The sequence below is a fragment of the Marmota marmota genome, unplaced genomic scaffold, assembly GCF_001458135.2.
Source record: "Marmota marmota marmota unplaced genomic scaffold, marMar, whole genome shotgun sequence".
In the NCBI taxonomy this organism is placed as follows: Eukaryota; Metazoa; Chordata; class Mammalia; order Rodentia; family Sciuridae; genus Marmota; species Marmota marmota.
Window position 1 is genome coordinate 32,343,454 of NW_026000142.1, and position 25,586 is coordinate 32,369,039.

Here is a 25,586-nt window from a genome sequence, read left to right on the forward strand (position 1 = left end):
TATATATATATATATATATGGATATTTTTAATTATGGAGAATAAAGGCCAATATCTATTGGACCTGGCTATAAAAGCAAAAATAGACAAATGAAATTAAATCAAACTAAAATGCATGGCAAAGGGAAAAATTAACTGAACGAAGAGGAAATCTACAGAAAGGAGAATATCTGCAAACGATATATCTAACAGATTAATATCAAGAGTATAAATGGAACTCTAAAGTCTCAAAAGCAAAACAAAACAAAAATAAAACACAAATAACCTAATTTAAAGAATTATCAACAGACCTAAATAGACATTTCTCAAAAAGAAGATAAACATATGTCCAGGGACATGAAAAGTGTTCAATATGAATAATCATCATGAAAATGCAGATCAAAATCACAATGAGTGATCACCTCACTCAGTAAGTAAGAATGACTGTTATCAAAAATAATGGAGTTAAGTGCTGGTGAGTATGCAGAGAAAAACAAATCTCATGCACTGTTGATGGGAATGCAAAATTAGTCCAGCCATTATGAAAAGCATTATGGAGATTCCTCAAAATTAAAAAGTAGAAATTAGAGCTGGGGCTGTGGCTCAGTGGTAGTGCACTTGCCTGGCATATGTGAGGCACTGGGTTCGATTTTCAGCACCACATATAAATAAATAAAATAAAGGTCTATCACAAACTAAAAAATATATTTTAAAAAAACTATAACTACCACATAATCCAGCAATCTGAATATTCTGTTATATCCAAGGAAAAGAAGTCAGTGTGTAGAAGAGACATCTGCATTCCTGTGTTTATTTGTAGTATTATTCACAGTAGCCAAAATATGGCAGTGTCAAGCTAAGTACCCATCAGCTGATAAATGGGTAAATAAAATGTGGTACATACACACAATGGAATGTTATTCGGCCATTAAAAAAACAATGAAACACTGTCATTTGTGACAACATGGATAGAACTGGAGACCATTTTGTCAGTAAAGTAACTGATGCACAGAAAGACAAATACTGAATGATCACACTCATATGTGGATCTAAAAATGTTGACCTCATAGAAGTTAAGATTAGAATGGTGATTATCAGAGATGCAGGGAGATGGGGTGACGGGAAGGGGCATGGCTAGTACATGTGTATAATGTTACAGCTAAACAAGAGGAATAAGCTCTAGTGTTCTATGGCATAGGAGGGTGAATATAATCAAGAATATTGCAATAAATACCTCAAAATATTTAATAGAATTCTAAATGTACTCACCACGAAGAAATGATAAAACTTTATGGTGATGGATATGTTAATTACCTTGACTTGATCATTACCCAGGATATAGTTGAAACAAATGATAAGAATGTACATAATAGATATATGTTAAGTCAACCAAAAGCATAAAATAATAAAATGCTAATAGATATGCTCTAATATTTATATATAAAATTATGCTAATTATGATTTAAATATTTTAGTTTTATTACATTGTATTACATTAATAGAGTTTATAATTTAATATTTAATTAGTCTCATACCAAATGAAGCATAAAGAAGTTAAAATTATCATTTTCAAAATTATCTTATGAACATATATTTGGATATATTGTAACCTGATTTAGGGACATGTAAGCTTCAGATCATCACTTGATGTTTTTATAATCTCAAAATAATTGTTTTTAATTTTAGGATTTGAGGAACAAATAAAAGTATTGCCTTTTATGCATACTACATGTTAATGTGTTAAAAATATCATTAACTTTATTTATTTATTCATTCATTCATTCACTTAACAAAAATGTTTTAATAAACTCTATATGTGCTAAAAAAAGATAGATAATAGCCCCTCCCTTCTACAGTGAAAACGTACATTGAGTACAGTTTTTCAATAAAGAATATGTATATATTTATATATATATATCCCAAATAACAAGATTTGATTAAAGTTACTATCAGTAGAGTTGACTAGTCTCCATACAAGTATTATTCAATAGATTTTACTGTGTGCCACATAAGTAATTTTAAATATTCTAGTAGTCACACTAAAAATACAAAAATATACATTGAAATAATTTTAACAGCATGTTTTATGTAACCCCATTCATTCAAAATATTATCATTTCACATATCAACATGAAATTGCAATAAAATATTTTACATTCATTTTCTTCATACTATCTTTGAAATATTTGTCACCTGAAAGTTATATAGAGAGCAGCTCTCATTAGGACTAGCCACAAGTGACGAGGAGCTACTTTATTAGATAGTATAGCCCTACAACTTAGCATTTCAGCAAAAATACTGTAATACTACATACGCCCACATACTTGACATAGAAAAGAACTGCTGAATATCATAAAACTTCTCAATGTGATTTCCTTAATGTTCCAATACAACTATTTTAATCTTTTAATCATCACGTAAGATGTTAAAATATTACAATAAGTCAACTTTGTTCTCCCATAATACTCATCAGGTTCACAAGTGACCACTGATGTTTTCATTCACAAATACTTATTTATTTTGCTTTTGTTCTGTGCAATTTACTCAGCTATGAGTTAAAGGTGATATAAATTAATATGTAAATAAGAGGTGGTTGTTAACTCTTATGGAGTTTGTAGCCCAACTGTGAGGGTTAAACAAGCAAACAAGTAATTACAATTAAAATATAAATTATCTTAAGAGACATATAAAGCATTTTGCACTTTGGAGGGAGGAAGGAAAAGAATCATCTGATGTTAGGGAAAGACCACAATATGCAAAGATTTCTGGTCCTCATATATTTTTGCTTAAAGCCCATCACTGTTCTTTATTACCCGCAAATGGTAATAGAAAGGTTAGGAACAACCTACAATATTCTCCAAATTTTGATTGTTTAGGCTTCAACTCTCTTACCCTTCTAGATTCTGTACACCTATGTAGGCAACTTTCTGTTTGTGAGATTTTCTTCATGCTGCACTCTCTGCTTGGAATGTTGGCCCCTTTCCCCTGTTACCAAAGTTGTTCCATTAAATACCAGCTTTCCTAACTATTCTCCAGGAGTGCTCACTCTACATCTTAGTGGCTTCCAACTTTATACCTTCACTGAATTTGACAAATGATTTTTCACTAGTAATTAGATCAGCACTTCTCAAAGTTCAAGAGGCATCATACCCATTTGGAGAACCTACTAAAACCCAAGTGTCTCTGAATCCCATTTCCTGAGTTTCTGATATAGTAGGTCAGGGGTTGGGGGTCAAAATTTTTAATTTCTAACAAGTTCCCAGGTGAAACTTGTTAGAAATGCAAAATTTGATGTTCCTGGACTGGGAGCTTGCTTCAAGAACCACTCATTGGTCTACCTGGTATGGAGGGATTTTTCCATCTTTGCATCTTGAGTATAGAGCATGTGGCATTGAAAATATCTGAGGAAAATGGGGATAGTTTGGAAACCCTAAATAAATACATTGCTTATTGCAAGAATATTAGTCAATATTTGACAATATTGTGCTTACTATGATAATTTCCCAAGGAAAACATTTGACTCAGCCCTTATAGAACAGGTAAAATATGGCCAAAGAAAGAAATGGGGCAGAGGAGATTCCAGGTAGAAGGGATGCTTTTTAAACAAAAGAGTGACATAATTAGATAATTTATAAATTGTCTTCATTGTAATCTTATTTTATAAGGATAAAAAAGTTAAATTTGTGTTCCCTTTTAACTCCCTGAAATTTTAAAATAATGGTATTAGAAGCATTTGTTTCAAATGAAGATGTACATTATTAAAAAAATTGATTAGTGTGGAAATGTGGGTAAAATTCAAACTGGTGATAGTATTGTTTTTTATTGTCCTAAATTTTCCTTATCTCTATACATTTTTGTTTTTTACTTTTTACTTACATTATAAATCTTATGTAATGTTTAACTTTTCTTTCCAAAATAGTTGTAAAGCCAATGTCTTCTACACAAAGCTCAGATTCATACAACAACAAAGAAAAATAACCAGAAGATATGAGACATCAGATACATTTTCAAATTCCTCATGATAATCATTACTGAAATATTTTGAGAGGTGGACATAAATCATCTTGATACATCTTGATACATCTTGATTAGTTACACAGTCAGAAAAGGAAAAATGGTTTTTGTTCCAAAAGATCATAGAAAATGAGATATCACAAGAAAATCACTTTAGAAAATGATGTTTTATTTCCTGTCCCCTGGTCTGAGTCAAGAGCTCAGAAAAGTGACTCAGAGGTTACACTGAACACTTCTCACCTTGCTGCTGCTGTGCTTCTTTTTGCTCACTGAGGGTGACCCAGGCTGCCCAGGGCTGGGAACAGAACTGGATCCTGCTGATGTGGGACCCGAATGAGCATGAGATCCTTTCTCAACCACAGAGGACATGACCAGAGGTGACTGCTGTAGTGAAACCTTTTGGAGCTCTGCTGCCAGCTGTTTAGGATCAACCCCTGGGGATTTCGCTTTGTCCACTACAACAAAATGAAACAGTTTTACATACTTCTTTATTTTTTACATACTTCTTTATTAGGTACCTAATTTTGTGGAACTTATTGAAGTCCTATGTGACAAAATGCAACCTGTGACTTATAAACTAAGCTAAGGTTTCAAAATTAAATCAACTTAATTGCAACTCTCTGGATCAATTTCTGAGGAAATTTAGAAGACCCCCCAAAAAGGGACATCCTGATGGATTACAGAGGAACACAGAAGTGCCTATCATCTTCAGAGAATTTTTAAAAATATTTTATCAAAAAAACTATGAATGACATGATATTTTATTCACCAAAATTCACTTGTATGATCAGATTCTTTTCCTTCTCTAAACTTACTCATCTCTTTTTAAGGGGGAAATTTTACTGAGAATATTAACATTAATAAATGTGTTAAAATTCCTATAGTACTTGGTCTGTTTAGTGCAGATTTTTTAAACCCAGACTTTAGAATTGTCACTTTAATCATAGGAAGTAATTGATAAAAGTTAAATAAAGAAAAAAAGTGATACTTTTAGTCTTACAATAAATCTAATAAATGTGTACATTTGTTATTTAAGGAAGAGTTAAGTTTTACATTATCTACTTATGAAATTATGTGTTGATTTTTATTTACTATAAAAAGCAACCAAAAGGATCTGGAATTAGTGTTTCAAATGTCAGTTATAGGACTGGGTGTGCATTGCAGTGATACAGCACTTGCTTAGCATCTTAGCATGCACAAGACCCTAGGTTCAATCCTCACTATCACCAAACCAAACCAAAACAGTTATATTGAAAAGAAATAAGTCAAATAAGTATTAACTAAAAATTATATAAGATCAAAAGAAAATAGCTACATGGATTATTTTCACAAAATGAATTTATATTTAAAGGATTAAAAATGTGAACTCACACAGAAACGATTTCATAAGAATTTCTTACTGAGTTTAAGAGGCAAACATGTACTACCCCAGCATGTTAAAAACATAGCTACAGTGTTTTTGATTTTGTTAAAATTTAAATAGAAATATCTAACTTTGTCAATATCTGTTTATATCTTCATCTACAGCTACATTTGCCTCTATAACTCCTTCTCTATTTACATCTTTATCTATAATTGAAAGCAGATTGCTTCTACCTACCAGCTTTTGGTGGCTCATGAAGTTCTAGGTGCTGGGGATTTTCTGAATCCGATAGCATATTGAGGTCCCTAAAAATTAAGACATAACATTAAGAAAGAAATTGAGCAGGCCTGAGACAAAGGACACTTTTTTCCAACTACCCTCATTTTTTTTCAGTAGGTAAATGAGAAGTGGTTAATGACATAAAGCAACTTCAAAGCATGCTCACCCTTCTACACCAATATATATTTGCAATGCTTTTAAAAGTCAGAGCTGACAAAAATGATTATTTAAGGTGAAATCTTTATGGATTAAATGTAAGTTCATTTGAGATAACCACACACATCCATGAAATCTAAATGGCTTTAGGCTTTCTTTTAAATGAAGCATGTTTCAATAAAAGCATGAAAGGGGAGAGCTATTGACATATTCAGAAACTAAATTAGCTGAATTCTGTCTATGCTTTAGACTTAGATTCTGAACAAAAATCTATGAACTTTGTATTCACTTTAATTTCTAATTACTGGAATTCTTGCTGACTGGCAAAGGTTCCACCTTAACAATTTTAAATTAAAAGAGCCATGAATAGCCAAAAAATGGAAACAGAAAGATGGGGAAAAACTCACAGTCTTACACATATTTCTGCTTCCCCACTTTGCTGACTAATGATACTCTGTACTTCTTCATATGTTTTAGAAGTTAAGGGAATTCCATTCCATTCCAATACTTGCATCCCTAAAAAGAGAAATTTGAGTATAAAATTAAACATGTAAGCTATCTCTATTCTGGGTCCACAGGGCATAGAAGACATTTCTTTGCATTTAAAAGTCAACTCGGCACACCATTTCAGAGAACATCATCTCAAACTTCTCTGGAACATTTTGTAGTTTGATTTCATCAACTTACGTGAGAACACAAAATATATTTAATACAACATGCACAATTTTGCCTTCGAAAACCTATTCATGTTAGCAAACACATGCATTCTGTTCACACTGCTATCAAGAAAACATTGAATATATATATTGCTTGGACCAATTTTGTTTAGAAAATGAACAGTTACAACTATCCATATAATTTGCCTTTGGGGAGCAAACTACTAGAAAAGCATGGACTTCCATATTCTATCATGGAATGGTAGTGGCAGAAAAAAAGTCATCAAGATTTTCTTGTTAAAATCTCTCCAGAAACTGCTTACCTTCTTTTTTTTTTTTTTTTTTTTTAGGTAAAACAGATTTTACTTTGTATCTTTTTCTTTGCTGCATGTCAGCTATTCCTGAATGCAGGAGCAGGAATGTCTTAGGAAGAACAGCCTGTGGGTCTGTGACTTGTGCAGTTAAGGGCCCGTGCTCAGAAAGGCTCCATGCTTGAGGCTGTTGCCATCTCAAAAATTTTTAATAGTGTATGAAAAACAACCCACATTTTCATTTTGCACAGAGTCCCATAAATTATGTAGCTGGTCTTGCCTGGCCAGGGTATTTCATTTTTTCCTCTTTAACTAAAAAGATAATTCCATACAAAAAAAAAAAGGAAAATAGTTACATCATTGATATTTTAACAGTTTACACCTAGTTTCTCTGGTCCATTGTATATGAGCTGCCAAAATAATTTAGGGTACACATTTGGCATGACTCACATGGAACTAATATGTGGGTATGTGAGCTGGACATATAAAGATGAAATCATCCCACACAGTGACAAAATATTTGAGAATGTTAACCAGCTTTACCTGAGAAAAATGTGTCTATGCCATAATCTAAATAAAATAATAATTGTTGAACAAGTAAGTTCTTAATGAGCTTTGCCCTTTTCCATATTGTTCACCATTGGCTTTAATGGAAAATTCTAAACATGTATTTAAAAGTTTTAATGATTGTGATATACATTCAAAGAAAGCAGATTATAAGTTGCAATCAAGTAAGAGAAATGCTTTTGCACTCCAATGAAATACCAAAAGAAGACCATTAAAAGGCTCACAGTAACACAAACAAAATGACTTTTCTATAACTTACTCCAAGAAAACTTTATCTTCAGTTGCGCCTTAGGTTTATTTCAATAATCCAAGGCTGTTGTACACATAAAATGAGAAAATTATGTAAAAGACAGTGACAACACCTCTAGAAAGAAAACTATGGCACACTGAGAGAGGAAAGCAAAGCACTTTTTAAAATTTGGACAAAAAGTACATTTATAAACAGATGATTCTGAATTGAAACAAATTAATGCTGTTATAATTCAGAAATTGCATTGTCACTTTTTTGCAGAAGCAAATTTTATTGAAAGAAATAATCACATATCTTCATTATTTTTCTGTTGAATTTACCCATTTCTTTATATCTTGAAATAAACAGCAAATTTTAAAAAATGATTATTCAGTGAAATGACAAAAAATGCATCTAGTCATAGGAAGGAAAACCATCCAGTACTGCTAATAAGCAATACTTATTTTTTTCAATATTGCCAAAAATTTATAGATAATTGGGGTTTTGCATTGATACCTATCTGGGACCATGAACTATTTGATCTGCATCTGTGTTAAAATAGACCAGCTGAACTTCTTTTCCATTCAGTTTCTCCCCAGATTTGGTACAGTGCTGGAGTTCAAAAGATTGTCATTTGTTGTTGTTTTTTTTTATTATTTATTTTTTAGGTATAAATGGATACAACACAATGCCTTTTATTTTTATGTGGTGCTGAGAACTGAACCCGGGTCCCACCTGTGCTAGGTGAGTGCTTTACCTCTGAGCCACAATCCCAGCCCCATTGTTGTTGTTTTTTTAAGTCTTGGTTTGGTACCCATGATGAGACCCTGTAAGAAAGGTGATGACTGGAACAGTTACCCAATACTTCCCCTTTCCATTGTTTGTATACCTACAAATCCTGCAAGAATCGTACTAAATAATGAATGAAAAAGTACAAACCACCCTGTATTCATTTCATAAAATGGTTATAGAAGTTGTGAGAATTAAATACATAACTTTAAAAGATATCCTTGATACATCACTTCAATGGAATAAAGGACAAAAACTTTATAATCATCTCAATGGATATAGAAATGACATTTAAAAACATTATCTCTTCATGATAAAAACAAAGAAAAAACCAGGACACATCATAATAAAGATCACTCATGTTAAGCCAATAGCTAACATTACACTAACAGGGAAAAACTCAACTAGACAAGGATGTTCTCTTTCACTACTTGTATTCAACACAGTATGCAGAATCCTAGCCAGAGTATGCCAGAAATAAAGAATATCTAAATTGGAAAATAAAGAATCAAATTCTCACAGTTCACAGATGACATGATTTTATATATTGAAAAGCCCCAAAACTCCATCAAAAAACTATTAGGACTAAGAAACAAATTCAACAAAGCTGCAGGACACAAAAGCAACCTATAAAAATCAGTAGTAGTGCTACATGCCAGAAGTGAATTATCTGAAACAGAAAACAAGAAAGCAATTCCATTTAGTGTAGCTAAAAAAATAATATTAATAAATTTACCCAAAGAGGTGAAAGACCTCTAGAATGAAAGTTATTTATGAAAGAATTTGAAAAGGATACAAAAGAATAATGGAAAGAAATCTCATGCTCATGGTTGAAGAATGGATATTGTTAAAATGTCATACGACCCACAGAAATATATAGGTTCAATGCTATTCCTATCAAAATACCAACAACATTCTCTACAGAACTAGAAAAAGACAATTCTAAAATTTATGTGAAAACACACACACATACACACACCAAAAAAAAAATCCCAAATTGCCAAGGCCATCTTGATCTAAAAGAACAAAGTAGGAGACTATCTGACTTCAAAATGTTTGAAATATATTTGTTAATTGTAAAAATCCTATAATTTGAAATGCATGGAAAAAATTGTTGAAAATCACTATGCTCTTTGGAAATTCAATTAAGTAATATTTTATCATTTAATAACTTTGAATGTATTTTCAATCTTAAACTACTTTATATACTGTCTTAGAAAAACCTTCTAAAAGATAGTATACATATGAATTATAAAATTTATTATTGTGAGCAACCATTCACATTTTTCTTATATCAAAATGTTTGTTGAACAGTTTTTCAGGTGTGCAAGTGAACAGATAGATAGATGTAACCTAATGTAACAGCTTCCAGTAGGAATACTAAGAGAAAATGTGGATTTTTGTGGAATTTATAACACCAGCGACAGGATTTGTTGCTCAAATTCTCAAACCAAATGTGTTAGAAAACACTAAAAAGAAAAAGACAATTATTATGTAATTATAGAATTTAAAAACAATCAACAATAAGATATTCTCTTGTATATGTCTTCCTAATTCCATGATGAATTTTGAATGTTCCTCAAACTGGTTCAAGCCAGTCTTAACTTTATGATACAAAATTTCATATTACATTACCACTTGATTTGTTTAATATTTACCCATTAAATCAAAACACTTTATGGTTACAATTATTTAGTTAACAGTCAAGATTCTTACAGGTCACTATATTCAAACATATATCACACCAAAGCTCATGTTCAAGCTCATTTTCTTCTTTCCACATATATTTTCCCAGCATCTAGTACGTTACCTTTATGTCCACTATTTGTTATAAAAATAAAAAGATTATAATAGAAAAATTAGAAATAACTGGTCAATTAATAAAATAATGGTAATTCATAGAGGAGCAAGTCTAAAACTGTTGTGGGTAAATTAAGTAACATTTAGATTCATTAGTGATTAGAAGTGCAAATTAAAACAAGAATGCAATATTATTTCTCATCATATTAAAAAAAAAGTATGAAAGCCAGAAAATGCCATGTGTTGAATGGATATAGGATCAGGAGACCCTGACCTCTCCCAGGAAGATCATACTTGCTAGATGGGTTGCTCCAGCTTATTCCCACTCTGTGATGTGTGAATGCTATTACTAGGATGAGATGAGAAAACGAGCTTGTTTATTAAAGGTGTAATTATCTTAATGAGATTAAAGAATGCAACTGTTTCAGAAGGCAATCTGGAAGAAATTAGTTAAATTAAACATACAAATGCCCAGACATCCCCTTCTTGAGTATTTGTGGAATTAGAAAAGCTGGGCCTTGGGAGTATAGGAATGCTAATGATGGAAATAGTTGGCAAAAGAAACAGAACACACCTGGTGTTGATGCCAGAAGGTGAATCCATCTTAATATCTTTGGCAGGTAAAAACAAGTGAGAAACAGGATCTGGTACATAGAGCAATGCCATTTATGTGGACTTCAATGATATGCATGTAAAATTATAGTATATGTTTTACAAATAAATAGCAGGTATTACATAAAATAGTTGCCAAGAAGGGAACTGAAGAAGAAAATAAGAGAAAATGAATGAGTTAATAAATGAATGAATGAATGAAAAATATAAGCAGGAAGAGAAAAGCTAGAATGAACCAATAGAATGGTGGGCTATAAAATGAGGATTTGATGTGTGTGGGGGTCCAGAACAGAAATGAGAATTCTAAAGTAAATTCAAACACACACACATTTATTTATATAGATTTATGTGTGTGTGTGTTTGTGTGTGTGTGTTATATAGTATTTTGGTAACTTCAGAAGTCCAATACATTCAGGGGTCCAAAAACTTTAGGGGTCCAACAAATTATTCATATCAGTTATACTAATTACACATTCACTTTTATGTTAGGCTGTGTTAATATGTGAGAAATATATAGATACATTTTATTCTATTTTGACAAATATAATTTTTGTAATTTGCAATCTCAACTATTCATATAGTAACATCAAAGAACAAAATAAAAAAGGAAGCATAGAAGAAAGGGATAAGAAAATAGGAGAAAGGGAATATGTAGCAAAGGGGGAAAAATAGTATTTGAACAGTGTCCTACTTATAGGACAAGCCGATCCCCTCAGTGATGATAAGACATTAAAAACCCTGGTTTGTTTAACTGAGGAAATTCATCTATAAATATGAAATCCAAAGGTTGGAAATTATCTCACTAAAAAGCTAATACAATAATTTTGCTATTTTTATTTTTATTAATATTTACACTTGGTACTGGTAGTTCAAACAAAACTTAAAATAATGCAAATATACAAAAATTGACCTACTTTCATTAAATCAGGCTGTATTTACATGCTGTTTCCCTGGCCACACGCTTACATGATACCCTAAGTTTCCCTGACATGCATGAATACATTACGAATTTAAACGACCTCAATATGGTAGTCAACTTTCTGTTATTATAGCCAAAAACCTGAGATAATTTACTTATGAAATGTTTATTTTGGCTCAAAATTTTGGAGGTTCAAGACCATGATTGATTGGTCCCATTGTTTTAGGTCTGAGCATGTAGGAGGGCAAAACCTTTTACATCACAAACCAGGGAGTAAAGCAAAAGAGGACAGAACCAGGGTCCCACAACTTCCTTCAAGGACATGAACACAATGACTTCACTACTTCTCACAAGGCTTTGAATGGTTCCACCATTTCCCAAAAACACCACTGTAGGGAAGAAGCCTTAAACACATGGGCCTTTGGAGGAAATTCAGAATCCAAACCATAGTCCTGAATAAGGATATAAGAACAATTTGCATTAACCAAGACACTGCCTCTAGAGATATACTGGAAGAAGGATAATCTGACTTTTGTTTTGTTGAAAAAGGAATCTTAATTGAAAAGCATTTTTTAACCCAATAACTTTAATAGTGTTTTCACATGTAACTGTGTTTATGTGTGTGTGTGTGTGTGTGTGTGTGTGTGTGTGAGAGAGAGAGAGAGAGAGAGAGAGAGAGAGAACATTAAAACTTGCCTACTTCTCAGTAAAGAAAATATGTACTATTTTCAGAAGGATAAATGTTATAGTTTTCAGAAGTATAATTTTTTGAATTACCTTGCTGACAGTTTATACTTTCTCTTCACCATAATCAAACTGTGCTCACATTTACTTTGGTTATTAACTAGCTGTTGTACCCTTGAAAACGTTGGTTAATTTGCCATCCTTGACTCTCTCAAGGGAGATTACACTTGCTCCATAACTAGTGTGTTTCTGCTCCATGATGTGGAGAATGGGAGGTTCATGATAGAATGGAAAACAAAACAATAGAAAATGCAATATTTGAGCTGCAGATTTATATGAAAAATTTAAAGAACATTTTAGAATCCTAAAATCTCNAAATTGGCCGCACCAGTTTAAATTTACATGCCAAATAAAGTATTGAGTTTCCAAAGTTGATATAAATCTAAAATTCATTTTATTAACTTTAGTTTTTTGCATTAAATTTTCATCAGGAATTCTTGAAAACAAATAAAAAATTAAAATGTCAAATTTTTACTCTTTAAAGTATATATTTTAAAAATATGTGATATGTCACAATGGAATATTACTAAGCCATAAAAAAGAATGACTTTATGATATTTACTGGTAAATGGATGGATCTGGAAACTATGATTTTAAGTGAAATAAGACAAACCCCTAAAAGTGAAGGTCAAATGCTCTGATATGTCGATGCTAACACATAATTCGGGGTGGGGGGCAGAGAATAGAAGTTCATAGATTAGACAAAGGGGAATAAAGGGAAGGGAGGAAGGATAGGAGTAGGAAAGACAGTGAAATGAATCTGATTTAACTTTCCTATGTACATATGTAAATACACCACAGTGAATCTCTACATCATGAACACTACAAAACTGGGATACTAATTAGAATAAGATGGACTCCATGTTAGTATAAATATGTCAAAATATATTATTGTCATGTATAATTAAAAAGAACAAAAAAAAGTGACATGCAAATTTCCTGTCCATAGTATCAAGATAAGGGAATTTCTAACTCATAGGAAATTTTAATGTGAATTTAATCAGTGCATATTCCTTTAAATATAGTAATATCAAACTTGCTATATGTAAAATATATAGAAGATTTGTGGTAATTGTCTATTTTTTGTTTTAAGCCACTGTATAATTTATATTGAAATTGAATATGAAGATTAAAAAAGTGTTATTAAGCAAAAATATATGCTAGTATAGCATAATCTATTTCCATCCTTGGGCAGGAATATAGGCAAGATTTCTACAGACAAACATTATACAGCTTAGGTATATTTTTAAATTTCTCAGAATTAAAGAAATTAAATTATACATTTGAAACATTCATTTGGATTATGATCTTGAGCAATTTACTTTCTATGTGACTTCTTTCACTCATGTGTTTTGGTAAGAACAAGCAATTAAACTTAGCAAGGTTAATGTATGCACACAAAAATTCCCAAATAAAATTAATTAATATAAAAAGTTCTCATGACATTTTGAATAGGAAAAAAAATTTAAAAACCTAATGAATACCAAAATTGTCTGAGCTATCTGAGCTGACCCAAACTACTTTTATATGTCTGGCTTATATTGAAAAATACTTATAATCAACAACTTCTGCACTCAGATCTAAAATAGATTTGACTCCAATTGCAAAAAGAATAATTGTAAAATACATAGATTCTCACATACTTTGCAGTATTAATGATTAATAATGAAAATACATTGTTGGAGGATTACATGAATCAAATATTTGTTGTTGAAGCATAAGTTGGCATCACTTTATAGACTGATGTTATAATGCAAGATCCTTGCAGATACTCTAATTTGTTAACCTAATTATTGAAAAGGTGATATATAAGAGATGATGTATCTTGATATGTCTTGTCCATACAACCAACTGTATACAAGGCCAATGCTAGTACCAATTATTAGAAAAATGTATCCAGTTGACGCTATCTAAGCTTACATGGTAGCCCACCTGAATATAAACAATGTTCAAAGATGTAAAACTCAGCATAAAAAACACAAATAATTTATAAGGCTAAATTGTATTATCTGTATGATAATATTATCTTGAAGACTTGGGCATGTAAAAACTGAAGATATTAATGAACATATAGAAAGATCTTGTTGTATGTATTTAGGGTGGCAACAATAAAAATTATAAATGCATGAAAACTAATTGGCTTCTTCATCTCTTTTCCCCATCCCTCTCCCAAATAAGAAACCAACATCACATTTCTCCAGAAAGTTATGTTGTAACCTGCCAGAAGAGAAAATAATATAGTAATGATTAAAGAAATGGAAGGCAGAGAGTCAGTTCTAGGAAAGAGATGTAGCTGTAGTTTTCAAAAGCAATTGCAACCGTCATTCTGCTTGTTATTCTGTTCAAGGAATATGGCATTACCTCAAATAAAAACACTATCAGGTACCTTCAGAAAGTTGGACATTAGACTATCTGTGACTCATTACTCTTATAAAAAAACTTGGGTACAGTTAAGGACGCCAATTACTCTCGGGAAAGTGTCCTGGCTTTGTCATGGTACTTTCAGTGTTATAGATCAATGCGTAGAGGCTGAGTCCCCAGCATTACAGAATGTATAATTCCCTCACTAGGTATTTCCTCAGTGCAGGTGGGGCAGGAAACACCAAATAATGAATATGACTATATTTCCTACCAATAGGTGAAGGGAAGATTGGAACTGATTCCATTAGATTTATAGGAAAAAAGTAATATGTTTCTTGAAATCCAGTATGACTTACAAATTTGTGCTTTGAAAACACCGTTAAGTTGAATAAGGGATTATAATTAGCCATAGTTTGTGGTCCATTTAAGGAAGATTAGCATGATAGGATTTTGTGATACTAACAATGATCACTAGATTAGTCAGGTATTCCAGTACAGTATTTACTGGAAGGATTGGTGAAATGACAAAGTCACTCTATGGCTGTAATTTATTATATTTAGATTTACATGTGTCATTTTTGTCACAAACAAAATCAGAGTAGTTGAATGAGTCAGAAGAAGGGGCATGGATGTATTAAAAACATTTTTTATTGATCCCCAGAAAATGTAACATGTAAATCACCACCTCATTTGAAATTCTGCATCCTTTTTGATATTAATATTTTATGAATTGTTCATTTTTAAATGTTTTTTAAGTGTGCCCCACTATTCAGACAATAGAATTTAATATAAAATATAACCACTTTATTCTAGGCAAATTATTTCTTATAAACAACGAATTAATGGCAAGACCATCATTATCCCCACTGAGCCTATATATAATGACAATATATAATATATATAATAATATATACAATATATGAGTTCCATATTATAATATTGTTTGACAGATTAAATGCATAAAGTTTTGCTTACACTACTGAGACATAACTTTAAATCATGCATAAATGAGGCAAAAAGGGAATTATGTTTCTAAAAGGGACTGTTATGACAAAAGTCTCTCCCAATTAAAAATTAGCTGTAAAAGGAAAATTCAAATGCCCTCATGGAAGCAGGGCAAGATGGAGCATACATGTAATCCTAGCTAGGCTGAGATAGGAAGATTTCAAGTTTAAGGCCAGCCTGGGAAATTCAGCAAGACCCTTTTCAATGAATAAATAAACAAAAAAAAAAATCAATTAATTAATTAATTAAAAGATGTGGATATAGCTCAGCAATAAAACATGTCCAGGTTCAATTCCCAGTACTGGAAACAAACAAAACAAAACAAAACAAAGCAAAACATGTATAATATGTCAAGGTCATCGTACTGTCATGTGTAACTAATTAAAACAAATTTTAAAAAAAGAAATAAAAAAAAACATACACACTCATCCCATTGTATGAGAAAATAAAATGCTTCCTTTCACAAAAGTGGAGGGATATCTTAGGACAATGCAAATACCAAAAGTGCTCTTCCTTAAAGTGTGCCGGGGGTGAGGTGGGAGGGGTGTAAATGTTAGAATATCATCAACGCATGTTATATGCTATACTGAAATATCAGCGAATCCCATTTAACTTTGAACGATTATGTGTTAATAAATATGATAGTAAGAAAAAAGTTAAGAAACTGTTCCTCCCTAGAAAGTTACAAAGCAGTTATTTGCTGTGTTAAAAAGTTGATTAAATTCATATTTTAATTGATGAATAGGTTACATTTCTAAACTCATTTTTTAAAAGTAGCATTTTATCCCAATACCAAGGCCAAGCAAGGGAACTACAAGAAAATAAAATTACAGGTTAATGGCTCTATTGAACATAGATACAAAAATCCTAAACAAAATACTAGCAAAACAAATTCAAAAACACATTAAAAAGATTAGTCACCACGATCATGTGGGGTTTCATTCTGGGAGGCAAGAATTGTTTCGCATATACAATAGAAATCAATAAATGTGATACACTACATCAATGGAATGGAGGAAAAATATGATCATCTCAATAAGTGCAGAAAGAGCATATCTTTATAGTATACCACATTGACAAAATACAAAAATTTCCATGGATATGAGAAGGCAGAGGAGGAGTAGGAGGAGAAGGAGGAGAAGAGAGAGGGGGAGGAGTCATCAGAAGAGGAGAAGGAGGAGTCGTAGAAACAGCAATAGTAATAGTAGTATTAAAAGGCATCCACATGTGAAAGGAAGAAGTAAATCTGGGTAGATGGCATGATCCTATATATAGAAAACCTTTTTAATTCCATCAGAATATTGTTATAATTAATAGACAGTCAAATTGCATTATAAAGATTAAAATAAAAAAGGCCACCATTCTATAAACTAACAATGAATTACATGAAAATTAAATGATTTAAAAATCCCATTTACAAAAGCAATAAAAATAAATAAATTACTAAGCAGTACATTTAACCAAGGAGATGAAAGATCTCTACAATGAAAACTAAGTCGTTGATGAAGATTAAAGACAAAATTTCATGGAATGATTTCCTATGCCATCTATTCGAAGAATTCATACTGTCAATATTTCCATACTATTTTAGTGATTTTGTAGGTTTAATGTGACCACTATAAAATTTTTGAGGACTTTTTTCATAGAAAGAGAAAAAATAGTTCAAAATTCATATGGAATCAAAAGTATCCCAGGTAGTCAAACAATCTTGAGAAAGAACAAAGTTGGAGGCATCCCAATTTTTAATTTCAAAATGCATACTCACAGACCAATGGAACAGAACTGACAGCCCAAAAATAAATTTTAAAATACATGCTCAACTAACCTCTAATGTTGTACCAAGAATACACAACAGGGAAATGATGTATTCCTATTTCTAGGTACATATCTGAAGGAAAAGATATCACCTGATGGGCTGGGGATATAGCTCTTTTGGTAAAGTGCTTGCCTAGCATGCACAAGGGCCTGGGTTCAATCCCCAGCACCACCGTAAAAAACAAACAAACAAACAAAAAACCCGCCCTGTTTATCAAAATAACTAAGACATGGAAACAATCTTAGTGTCTGATGATAGATGAATGGATTGAAATGAATAATACACACACACACACACACACACACACACTCTCACATACGCACAATAGAAAAAGTAATTTTGTATTTACAACAACATGATTGAAACTTGAGAGCATTATTCTAAGCGAAATAAGTCAATCAGAGAACAACAATGTGTGATCTCGCTCATAGGCAGAATCTAAAAGGGCTGAACTCAGAGAATCAGAGTGAAATGGTGGTTTGCCAGGGGATGGGAGATGGGGAATTGGGAAACACTGGCCAAAATGTTGAAACTTTGAGTTACAAGACGGATAAGTTCTGGGGATTCTAACATTCATGATGATTGAAGTTAGCAATACAGTTATATTCTTAAAATTTGCTAAGAAAGTAGATCATAGATGTTCTCACCAATAAATAAATCAATATGTAAGATGAGATTTAAAAAATAAATAAATAAATATGTAAGATAAGGATATGTTAATTAATTTTAACAATTAGCTTAATTTTAATTAATTAATTTAGCTGTAATATATACATAAATCAAAATAAGGAAAGTAGTAATAAAGTGGAAAGAGTCTTTGACAAAGATTTAAAACATAAAATACTTTATATTTGAATCGATGACATGTAATGATTATATGAATGATAAAATCAAAATTAAAAGAGTAATCCTTTGATTCACAAATTCTTTCAACACTAGAAGTATAAAAGTTATATGTGGAGAAGTCATTTTAAATAATAATAAGACAGTAAGTAACCATGTTACCTTCCTCAGAGAATTTTCAAAGAAATAAATTATGTGTCAAGTTATTTCACAAGAAGTGCCAATATTTGTTTCTTTACATTATATAGAAGAGTTAGCTTCATTTTGATAGATGTTCAATAAAGAACAACTGGTATTTGATGGTTGAATTCCATAAAAAATGTTCTCCATCACTTTAAATAAATAGAATTCAATTTCAAATGCTATCAATCAATATTATAGTATAAACAACATCCTACAATAATTGATTTTCCATTGAAAAACAAGATTGTCTAAGAAGAGTCTAACAGCATATCTGTCATCTGATATATAACAAATATATCTCTTCTCTCCAGTTTTGTCACATTCATGCAAAGAAATAATTTCTCATAAGCAAACATGATTGCAACAAAAAATAAACGCAGTATAGTTCTATAAGAATTATGGAAAGTATTCATATGTATACCATGTATACATATTATTTTTGATGAAAATAAAGGTTATTAGACCCATTTTACTTATGTTTCTACCTATGATATTAATATAGAGCACCAGTAAAAGATGTTTAAGAAAACAACAATGAAGTAATTTTGCCTACTTTTTCCCTCATTTTATCTTCATAGTCATCTAGTAAGATAGAGTAGAAATATCTCTATTTTTTACAGATGAAAACACTCAGTTTTGGAAACCATATTTAGAGACAGTTCAAAAAGCCAGGTCTCTTGATGAGTTGCCTAAATTCACCAATATTAGCATTCTAAAGACCTATTTTATATTTAAGTTATACAGAATATCTCATAAAATTTTGACTATTTTCATAGCTAATGCCTTATATTTAAGTGCATAACAAATATAAATGAATATATTTTAACTGAGATAAATATAACCACATTAAATCTACATATATTCAGTCAGTATGTATCAAAGAGGATTGAAGATTCTGGGCCACTATTATCAGTTGGTTATGATTTTGGATCATACAATTTAGGAGCAGAACAGGAACAAATGTTTTCAGAGTGTAAATGAGGTTCTGAGGCAGCATCTCCAGGGTTAGAATGAGGCAATGGGTGTGAAGTTGGGAAGTAGAGATGGGGATGGATGAATAGTTCAAATGGGCTGGCATAGGTTGTGAAGGCCTTCTAGGCCACATTATATTCAGACTTAATTCAGTTGATGATATTAAGGCATAGATGAAAGAGTTACAATAATCCAATCCGCATTTAATAACATTCTACCATTTGGAGAAGACATATGCTTTCTTTCTCATATTTTTACCAACTTTGGCAGGTTGGCGTCAGTTTTTTTTATGTTTTCTCTGTATCATGCACTTACTTCTATTATATTCAATACACATAATTTCGTTTTTTTGTAATTGTTTCCACTGATGTTCTGAGAATTTCTATATCCATAGTACAAGTGTTTACTGAACAAGAAAATCAGACACAGACTGGAAGCTGGGAGAATTGGTAAGACGATAAGAACTGAAAATCATAATTGATTTTACATTTTTACATTAAATACTATTTTCAGAGAATGTTATCATGATAAAAATGGGATTTCTGAGAATCAGTTATTCTAATCAATAAAGTACTTAAATCCATTTTTCATAAGTTATTAATGCAAACTCCCTAAGCACCATAAAACATTGGTAGAGATTTTATTCAATTTGTTCTCCCTAAATACTTATAGCAATATTGGCAGAGATAATTTTCATAAATAAATACTACATAGTGACCTTCCTTCATAAACATTTAAAAATGTGGCTTTTGGCCATCTTTTCTCCTACCAAGATGTAAATTAACAATGATAAAAATTAAAAAAAATTGAACTGCCATCTGGAGAATCACACAAATATACATTTAAGAGAAGGTCCTATTAAAGGATATGTATTTTGTATTAATTTAAACAAGGCAGAATATGTGGATGCCAAATACTCTGTACTTTTGTTATATTACATATAAATTTAACTTTTTAAAAAAATATTTGAGTAACTTTTGAATTACTAAACATGGAAACTATGTATAGGAGTAAATGACGGAACATATTGAGGACATTTTCATTGAGATAAATTTAACATATATGTATATGTGATACACACACACACACACCATTTCTCACCATTTCACCTATCCTATTTCTACCTGGGTTATTTCTAACGTTTTTCAACTATTTTTCTTACTTCTACTTTTATTCCTTTCAGACAATTCTTAATATGGCAGCAAGAGTAATTCTATTTAACAGTGTTCAGCTTGTGTCAGGTAAATGGCTTCTCATCTCACATCAGAGATTAAATATTTTACAGTTGCCTATAAGATTTAATCTCTGTTACTTCTCTAACCAAAACTCTTGCTGTCCTCCATCCCACATATTCCATCAATTCCAGCTACACCAACGTCTTTGCTGTCTTGCCGATCCTTGGCATACACCAGCATGCTCTTGCTCAAGGTCCCCCTTCCTCACCTTGGTGGCTTTACTGAAATCTTCCCTTTTCACTGAGGTCTTCTCTGATCACCCATCTAAAAATGATATGCCACCTTCCTACCTGCCATGCCTACCCTCCTTCCTTTATTTTTCTTCTTAGCATTTATTACCATTTAATATATGAAATTGATACGAACACTTTTTTGAATTTGCTCCTAGAATGTAAGGTCAATGCTTTTATTCATTGAAGCTCCAAAAGGACTGAGAAAAATGACTGCTTTACCTATATATCCTAAAGCATTTTTTTTCAAAACTAAATGGATTAATGATGATACTAGGTGAATTCAAGCACCCATAGTCAACAATGATGAGGATCTTGGGCATGAGCAGAGAGTAAAGTAGCTTAAGATATGGAATCAGGAATCTTATTTTCTCCCACACAGTCAGTGAAACTCAATAAATATATGAAAAACCATTCATGTGAACTTGTTGAGTATTGAAATGAAAAACTATATTCCTGTAGAATACTGTTTCTGCTTAAGCTCTGGTCACTATATCCAGAATATAATAGTAACTTATAACTATCTATTAAAAATTTATAAGTGAATAAAAGCCTTGAAAGATCTGTATGGTCTGCACAGTGTCTTGGCCACAGAAAGTAATGGTTTGCTATTCAAAATAATCCAAAAGTTACTTGGAATTCTTGGGTTGCAGAAATATAAACCTGTGAGCTCCATTAGGCCATGATCCTGGTGTAGTGCATGAAGACTTGAACAATGTATTCTGAATCTCTTTATTTTCATTTTCTTTAAACATCATAATGAAAACACCACAAACATCGTTAGTTAAGGAAAAGAGTTTTTCTTCCCTAAAGGCATACTTTCCATAGTTTTCAGATGTATTTTATATTTTTATTCTTTCAAATCCTGATCAAACTTTCCCTGCACAATGGAAATTTTGGGTCCACTGCTTTGTAGGGTCTTGGCACTGTGAGAGCAAGAAGAACCAAATCATTATATTTCCTTCTAGGATATATCTATAAGAGTCAATACTGAGTGAATGTTATGACCTATTTTAATTCTTCATTATTTCTAGTATTCCTAATGTTCTAACCTCTGCTCCTTTGCAGCAGTTATCTCTCTGGACTTCTGTCTATCCCCTCCAGCCACTTTTTCATCATTTTACTATTTCAAATCAGTAGGTCTTTGTATTTCTACAGTAAGATCCTCAATGTCTTTCACCAGGAAGAAACATTTCATTCAGGGATAAAGACAGACCTTGTAAAGCCTGTAGCTTATACAGTTTATTAAAAAAGTATAAAATTATTTATATTAAATTAAGTGAAAGTGGATATTTGTTAAAAGATGAAACAACAACCAATTACAAATGTTATAAAGCTGACATGTGCCACAATTCTCAAATATTTTTAAGCCAATCCTGTCTTTGTAAGGAACTATATGAGAGGAAGGAGCACTGAGAGTCATGATTTATCTACTTCTTATCTCACTTATTCTTTCATTTCTGTGATTAAGTTTTAGTTCCTAGATCTCCATCTTATATGACATACCCAGCTTAATGGCACTCACATATTACCACCTCATCTCCCACCTCCAAATCTTTGACTCTGTGTTTCTTCAGGTTAAATCTGTCCTTTGTGTCTCTTCAACAGGCAAAGTGTCTCTAAGTCCTATAGGTTTAACGTCAAAGACCCAGTAAAATCATGAAGATGACACTAACTCAGAGTCTTCTGACTCCAAGTTTGATGATTTTTCCATCAAGAATATGATATATTCCTGTAGTTCACAGTTTGAGCATGGTTAACGATCTAAACAGGTACAGGTATGGGGCATGAAATTCAAAATTAATATAGCAAACATTATTCTTACTATATAAGATCTCCAAAGTTGAAAATAAGGACAATTTCTGCACCACTTACAATATGCCAAACACTATGTGTTTCTGATATATTATTTATCAATCTGATAACAATTTGGTAAACACTACTATTATCCTAATTTTCCAACTAAGAACACCCAGATACTAAAAATTAAACAACTTATCCAGGCAGCAAGTACTAGTCCTGGTCTTAAATCCTAACCTATCTCACTTTAAAATATTCTCTCGATTATTAAACAAAAAGTAATGACACTTGAACACAAATAAGTATTATCCTCTGATAAATATCAAAATAAATGTGTACAGGAGAGAAATATCTTTGTCCTGGCAATGAAGCTAATCATTAATATCCTGATGTAGTAAGACTGATATTACTGCAGCCTAAAAATGTATTAAAACCTCCCCAGTTCACATACCAACAATTTGTATTTTTTTTTCTTCCCAGAAGACAGTTCCTAAATACTTATTAGAAAATCTCTGTTCCAACATGAAATGTAACCTTGTCATGTGTACCTAACATACTGGCTTTAGGGAATCCTGAGAAATCTCATGCTAATTACTAATCCGTACCTGGTATTCCCCCCGGAACAAGAACAAGGAAGCTCACTCATCTGTGTGCAGTGTTTCTTGATCTCCAACCCTGATCACTGCCATGCCATCTGTAACATATGCCAAAAAAGCATAAGTAGAAATAGAGACTTCCTTGCCTGGGAACAATCTCCCATGGTTACACAGAAGTGTGTCCTCTAAGAATGCTACTGGAATCAGCTCTTGTACAATAGACATCTTCATGGAAGGGACTTCCAGAGGCCACCTTCTAAAATCAAAATCACCACTTCTAAATTGGTTAACATCACTCTTACAGTGAATACTGATTCTCAACAATAAATCCAACAGTATTTTCTTGCCAGAAACTGTCAGTTCATCTGTAAAAGAACTAGCCAGTTGGGTCATTATCAACCACTTTCACTGAAAAAACTAAAAGCTAAAAACTTAAAACTATCTATGAATTAGAATTTATGCACAGGTAAAATCCCTCATAGACTAGCTTATTGATAACAATGAGGTTTTTCTCATCTCTGTGTAGGTCTAAGGTCTGGGAGAGCTAAGTTGCTGTTAGGCTCTACATATACAAGTAAACACTGGGCATCATTGGTTTTTAACTTTTGTTCTCATTGTGTTTCCACTTATTCATTAAAAAGGTTCTTGGAGCTACATTCATATTTGAATACTATATTCCTAGTTTTTAGCTACAAATTTTAAAAAAAATTCATAATATTGTAGATATTATCCTCAAAAGATTTTACTAAATTAACTTTCAAACAACCTATCAATGTACACCAACTGTTTTTGGTCCACTAGATAAAAGATATTTCAAGTCCTCATTGATTCATTTTTTCTTATGAATATTGTTGAAATTATAAAACTATCACTCCAGAAGTGTATTTCACATTTAATATATTATGATATAAAAAACCAGGACAAAATTTATTTGGAGAACAAGAAATCCAGTGATAAAATAAAGCTTAGAACACAGGATATGCACATAAATTATTAGATTTATCCACTATAGTTCCCAAATAAATTTCTATTTTATTAATATTTTCTACTCTGCCTCTTGTTTTGAATACTTAATAATATTTTTTATGAGTCAGCATAGAGAAATACAAAATTAATGTTAAATAATTGCTATTTATTTATTAATTTTTAGCTTTCTTAATGTCCTACTTTACTTTGTTGTATTGATTTAGAATACAATGACTAAATCTCCAGGTAAAGCAAAGATTCTGCATTATGAATAGTTTGAAGGCTCAAATAGATAGGACTATTTGTAAAAATATGTTTTTCTACAATAATCTATGCTTTCAGTATAGTAACCATCAAATCTCGACAGAGATTGTCATGAAAATGAACAAGCTGATTTTAGAATTTATACACAAGATCAAAGGGTCAAGAATTGTTCCAAGAGGATTTAGAAGAACAACAATATAGTTTATTTTCCTATAACATGTCAGGACTTAATATAAAAATATCATAATTAAAACTGTAATATTATTGTAGGGGTAGACATGTAGACCAGTATCATGGAATATAAAACTCAGAAAAGACCCTTAAATGTGCAAAAACTTCAGTGTATGATATACAGCACTGTAGATCAGTCAGAGTAATAATACATGATTCAAAAACTGGTGCATGAAAAATTGCCTATTCATGTTGGGAAGGAAAACAAAAGTATTCTATAAGTTTCTATTCCAGATCACAGATAAACTAGAACTAACTTAACTCAATGACTATAAGGAAACATATATCTTTATAATTTTTAGAAGAAAATATAGAATAACATTTTACGACTTTAGAACATGAAACATTTCTTAAATTTATAAAACTTAAAAGAAAAAACAAATTTGACTATATTAAAATTCAAAAAAAGAAATTCAAAAAATAAGCCACATAGTAGAAGAAGGTATTTCCATCCTACATACTTAGGAAAGCATTATATCCAGAATATATAAAGAATCTCTAAAAATCGATAAAAATACACAAAAACCCAATTGAAGAATTAGGACAAAGAATAAGTAAATCACAAGTGAGAAAAATTGAAGAGCTAATAAGATTACTAAAATATGATCACACTCAACACTACTAAAGGGGAAGTAAATGAAAATAACAGTAGGATATCATTCTATAT

General features: G+C 31.5%; 1 protein-coding gene across 3 annotated transcripts in view; it reads right to left on the reverse strand.

Moving 5' to 3' along the window:
* The window catches only part of Pclo (piccolo presynaptic cytomatrix protein), a 418,833-nt gene that overhangs the window by 85,401 nt on the left and 307,846 nt on the right, over positions 1-25,586 (reverse strand). For all 3 annotated transcript variants that reach the window (XM_048786243.1, XM_015488416.2, XM_048786242.1), the window contains exons 11-13: positions 6,198-6,306; positions 5,593-5,660; positions 4,233-4,447 (exon numbers count right to left, since the gene is read on the reverse strand). In XM_048786243.1, the coding sequence (XP_048642200.1) occupies positions 4,233-4,447; positions 5,593-5,660; positions 6,198-6,306 (392 nt within the window). The remainder of the gene's footprint in view (positions 1-4,232; positions 4,448-5,592; positions 5,661-6,197; positions 6,307-25,586) is intronic.